General features: G+C 36.4%; 1 protein-coding gene across 1 annotated transcript; it reads left to right on the top strand.

Annotated features, from left to right (window-relative positions):
- The first annotated feature begins 547 nt into the window (after nucleotides 1-547).
- LOC134698108 (uncharacterized) lies at nucleotides 548-2068 on the top strand. The gene is made up of 2 exons (XM_063560399.1): nucleotides 548-1395; nucleotides 1657-2068. The coding sequence occupies exons 1-2, from the start codon at nucleotides 548-550 to the stop codon at nucleotides 2066-2068; spliced, it is 1260 nt and encodes a 419-aa protein (XP_063416469.1).
- The last annotated feature ends 2932 nt before the right edge of the window (nucleotides 2069-5000 follow it).

Below are 5000 nucleotides of genomic sequence, written 5' to 3'. Positions count from 1 at the left end.
AGATCTTCTTTTAAAAATCATGAAGTCTGCTCACATCATGTAGGTATACAAAATATACGAAGAATATTGAAAAGCTTTTTATGTCAAATTCAATTTGAACAATTTCTTAAAAGCAAGTATTTACTAGCAAATAAAACATACATTTTAAAATTACAATAATATTTATATTTTCTAGTTTAAAACTTTATTGTATATGTTCCGGACCATAATGTAATCAGCGATGAAAACTTACTATGGCGTCAATATTTAATTTCTACGTAGTATTTTAATTATAAAAGTAATGCATTCTCATTAAACTATTATTGTTTTTTTTCAAATAAGTTTTTGTATTATTGAAACTGTTATAATGTAATTTAAGAAAATACAGATATGCATATGGTCCAAATACTCATATGGTCCAGCTCGTTAATAACCAAACGAGTATTATACTCATATGGTCGGTTCATACTCATACGGTCGGACCATATGAGTACATGTATAAGGTCATGACTATACGCGCACTCCGAGGTGGGTGGATGGCAAGAATGGTGAATCTTTCTCCTTTCATATGGCACAACAAAACAAACCCTCTAAATCAGCTTTAATACATAAGAAAAGAAAATGTGATGATTCAGAGCCCTGTCGGGAAGATGACAGTTGGCCCAGATTTATTGTAATAAAAGGAACAGAAGAAAAACCAATTTCAAAAATATCGCCCTTTGTTATTCACAAACAAATGCAAAGCGTTGCTGGTACTGTTAAAAAAGTTTCAAAAATGAGATCTGGCAATTTGTTGGTTGAATGTTCCAACAAAAGTCAATCAACAAATTTACTTACAATGTCTACAATATCAAACTTTCCTGTTTCTGCCTCTCCTCATAACAGTTTGAACAGCTGTAAGGGGATCATTCGAGACAGAAGTCAATACCTTGGTGACCTTACCGTGGAAGAAATCGGTGAGGAACTTTCAAGCCAAGGTGTAACTAATGTTATTAGATTTCAAATTAAAAAGAATGGAAATATAATCAAATTAAATACTTATCTTTTGACCTTTAGAACTCCAACTCCTCCTCCATCTATTACTTTAGGTTGCTTCGGAATCAGAGTTGACATGTTTATCCCAAACCCAATTCGATGCTTTACTTGTCAAAAGTTTGGTCATGGAAGCAAACAATGTCGTGGTAAGCAGAGATGCTTCAAGTGTTCTGACGAAGGACACGAGGGAACAAACTGTCACTCTGAATCTTCTAAATGTGTAAACTGTGGTGAATCCCATTTTTCATCGTCTAGGGACTGCCCTGTTTACCTTAAAGAAAAAAATATTATTAAAATTAAAACAGAAAGAAACATTAGTTACCCAGAAGCTAAACAGATAGCTTCTGTTTCGAATGATCTCCTTGTTTCAAACAGACCATCGTACGCCAGCAAAGTTGTCCGCTCATTCAGTCACGAGAATACACAAACTCGCATGACTTGGCCAATTGATGCGGACAATTTTAAAATGCTGCCTGTTGAAACAGAACCTACCGATAGAATATTAATTCCAAGAAAACCAATATATTCCAAAACCAGTACTCAGTCAACTCAATCTTCCCTACAGAGCTCACTATCATCACCAAAAAAAAATGAGAAAAAAAATAAAAAGAAAAAAGAAACAGTAGAAATACACAATTGGAGCGGTGAATCTGTCTGGGATCTTCCCAGTGACATAGATGATTCTTCCACCTCCAAAAGTCTTCCTTCATCTGCATCCAAGAAGGTATCTTCTTCGTCCAGTACACAGTCTACCAGAGCCCCATCTCCTCTTCGTTCTCAAGAAAAGAAGGATGTCCAAAAGAAGCCAGGAAATACATCCTCTCAGAAGTCTTCTGATTCGAGGTCGCGGGGTAGGGGTCGAGGCGGAGTAACACCAGCTGCGCGTAGTCCTGGAGATCGACGACTCTCCTCGCACAACAGATTTTCAACACTTATCATCGAAACTGAAATGGAAACTGAAAGTGTTCCGCCACCCGAAAGATCACGATCTCAGGGTGAGCGAAATAAGAATGCTGGCAAACTCGACAGCATTCGCCCTTCTTTTATTAAATAATGACAAATATAATCCAATGGAATTGCCGAGGTCTTAAAATAAATCTTCTCGAGTTAACACTTCTAGTTCAGTCTTTTTTACCTATTGCATTTTGTCTTCAAGAAACTCATCTAAAAGAAAGTGACAACGTATCTTTAAAAGGATACAACATGTATAGTACATTTTCTAAGGTAGATGAACGTGCTGCAGGCGGATCATCCATTTTTGTGAAGGACAACGTCATTCATAGCACAGTCCAACTCACAACGGATCTGCAAGCAGTTGCAATTCGTTTATCATTAGACAAAACAATTACATTATGTTCGATATATATTCCACCTAATTCAATTATCGATAAAGCAAAACTCAAAAACCTCACTGATCAATTACCCTCACCATTTATACTTATGGGCGACTTCAATGCCCACAATCCATTATGGGGTAGCAAGAATCATAATGCCAAAGGTAAGATCATTGAGGACTTTGTCTCTCAAGAAGGATTATGCATTTTTAATGATGGATCTAATACGTATCTTCATCCTGGAAACGGGTCTTATTCTTCTATTGATATCACTATCTGCGATCCCTCTCTGCTTCTGGATTATTCATGGCGTGTTCATGATGATCTATGTGGAAGTGATCATTTTCCAATAGTACTTGAACATCTTTTTAATTCTGCCCAACAGAGAGTTCCACGTTGGAAACTTGACAAGGCGGACTGGTCCTTGTTTGAGAATCTCTGTCGAGCAGAACTTCAGTCAAAGATGTTTGAGACTGTGCAAGATCCAATTTTAACTTTTAATACAGTTCTAACGTCAATTGCTGACAAAACTATTCCTAAGACCTCGGCAAATCCAAAACATCCCAGTAAACCATGGTTTGATGACGCATGTGATCAAGCCATAGGTGACCGTAAAAAATCTGAAAGACGGTTCAATCAACAACCAACGACGGAAAACTTGAGTAATTTCCGTATTTTTCGCGCTAAGGCACGGCGGACTTGTAGGCAAGCCCGACGAACATCCTGGAAAAAATTTGTCTCGGGGATTACATCTCGCACTCCGATGACAAAAGTTTGGAATATGGTAAATAAAATAAAAGGAAAAAATTCTAAAGCCACTGTAAAACATTTGAAAGACGGCAATAATTTATTAACATCTGAAAAGGATATTGCCAACAAACTTGGTGAAACTTTTGCAAAGTCTTCTTCTTGTAACAACTACAGGGAAGACTTTAAAAAAGTTAAAAAACAAAAAGAAAAAATTAAATTAAACTTTAAATCAAAAAATGGTGAAAATTATAATAAACTATTTTCTCTTGAAGAACTTAAAACATCTCTGTCAAAAGCCCATGATACAGCTTGTGGGCCTGATAATATTCACTACCAACTCTTAAAACACTTGCCAGATTCCTCGCTAGAAGCTCTCTTGCAGCTCATGAATAACATCTGGAAATCTGGTGATTTACCATCAATCTGGAAGCTTGCAACCGTCGTGCCTATTCCAAAACCAAGTAAAGATCATACGGATCCTATTAATTATCGACCAATTGCTCTTACCAGTTGTGTCTGTAAAACACTCGAACGGATGGTCAATGATCGACTTGTTTGGTTCCTGGAATCCAATGGGCTATTAGCCAATATCCAGTGTGGATTCCGACAGGGTCGCAGTACTCTTGATCATCTTGTTCGATTCGAATCATTTGTCCGTAATGGTTTTGCGAAAAATGAGCATGTGGTGTCGGTCTTTTTCGACCTTGAGAAGGCCTATGATACTGCATGGAAATATGGTATTTTAAAAGATTTATTTGATATGGGGTTGAAAGGCAATATGCCTAATTTTATTTCTAATTTTCTCTCTAACAGACAATTTAATGTTAGAGTTAATTCGACCATGTCTGATCTGTATGATCAAGAGATGGGTGTCCCTCAGGGCAGTATTTTATCTGTAACATTATTTAGTCTTAAAATTAACAGCCTTGTTGAAGTTTTAAAAAGTAATATTGAAGGTTCATTGTACGTTGATGATTTTTTAATATGTTACAGAGGCAAAAATATGAATAACATAGAAAGACAATTACAACTATGTCTTGGAAGAATTGAAAAATGGGCCTCGGAAAATGGTTTTAAATTTTCCACGTCAAAAACGGTCGGGATGCATTTTTGTAACAAAAGAAAATTGCATCTTGATCCAGAACTTACTTTGTACGGCAACCCAATTAAAATGGTTGATGAAACCAAATTTCTTGGTTTACTTTTCGATAAAAAGTTAACCTTTCTACCCCATATCAAAATGTTAAAAGCGAGATGTTTAAAAGCTTTAGATATTTTAAAAGTTGTCGGCAGCACTGACTGGGGTGCTGATCGCAACATTTTACTTAATTTATATAGATCTCTTGTTAGATCGAAACTAGATTATGGCTCTATAGTGTATGGCTCTGCAAGGAAGTCCTACATACAGATTCTCGATGCTGTGCATCACCAAGGTTTGCGTCTCTGTCTTGGCGCATTTAAAACCTCACCAGTTGAGAGTCTGTATGTAGAGGCTGATGAGCACTCACTCACTGACAGACGTTTGAAGCTTGGACTTCAATATGCTGTCAAACTAAAAGCCCATTCAGATAATCCTGCCTACAGCTGTGTTTTTAATCCGATTTATGAAGATATTTTTGCAAAACATGAAAATAAAATTCCGCCGTTAGGTTTACGTTTAAAACCACATTTAGCTTCTTTTGATTTAAAATCTGTTGCTCAAGTTCAAACTTGCAAATGTCCTCCATGGGAACTTCCCAAACCAAAAATGATATTTGATCTCCGTGAACACAATAAAAATAAAACAAATCCTCTTTTAATTCAGCAACACTATGCTGAAATTAAAGCCGATTATCTAGATTTTTCAACTGTATATACTGATGGATCAAAAGATGGTGATAGAGTTGCATCTGCTGCTGTCTT

The sequence above is a fragment of the Mytilus trossulus genome, chromosome 14 (assembly GCF_036588685.1).
Source record: "Mytilus trossulus isolate FHL-02 chromosome 14, PNRI_Mtr1.1.1.hap1, whole genome shotgun sequence".
In the NCBI taxonomy this organism is placed as follows: Eukaryota; Metazoa; Mollusca; class Bivalvia; order Mytilida; family Mytilidae; genus Mytilus; species Mytilus trossulus.
Note: the sequence above shows the minus strand (reverse complement) of the source record. Positions and strands in the feature narration are given on the sequence as shown.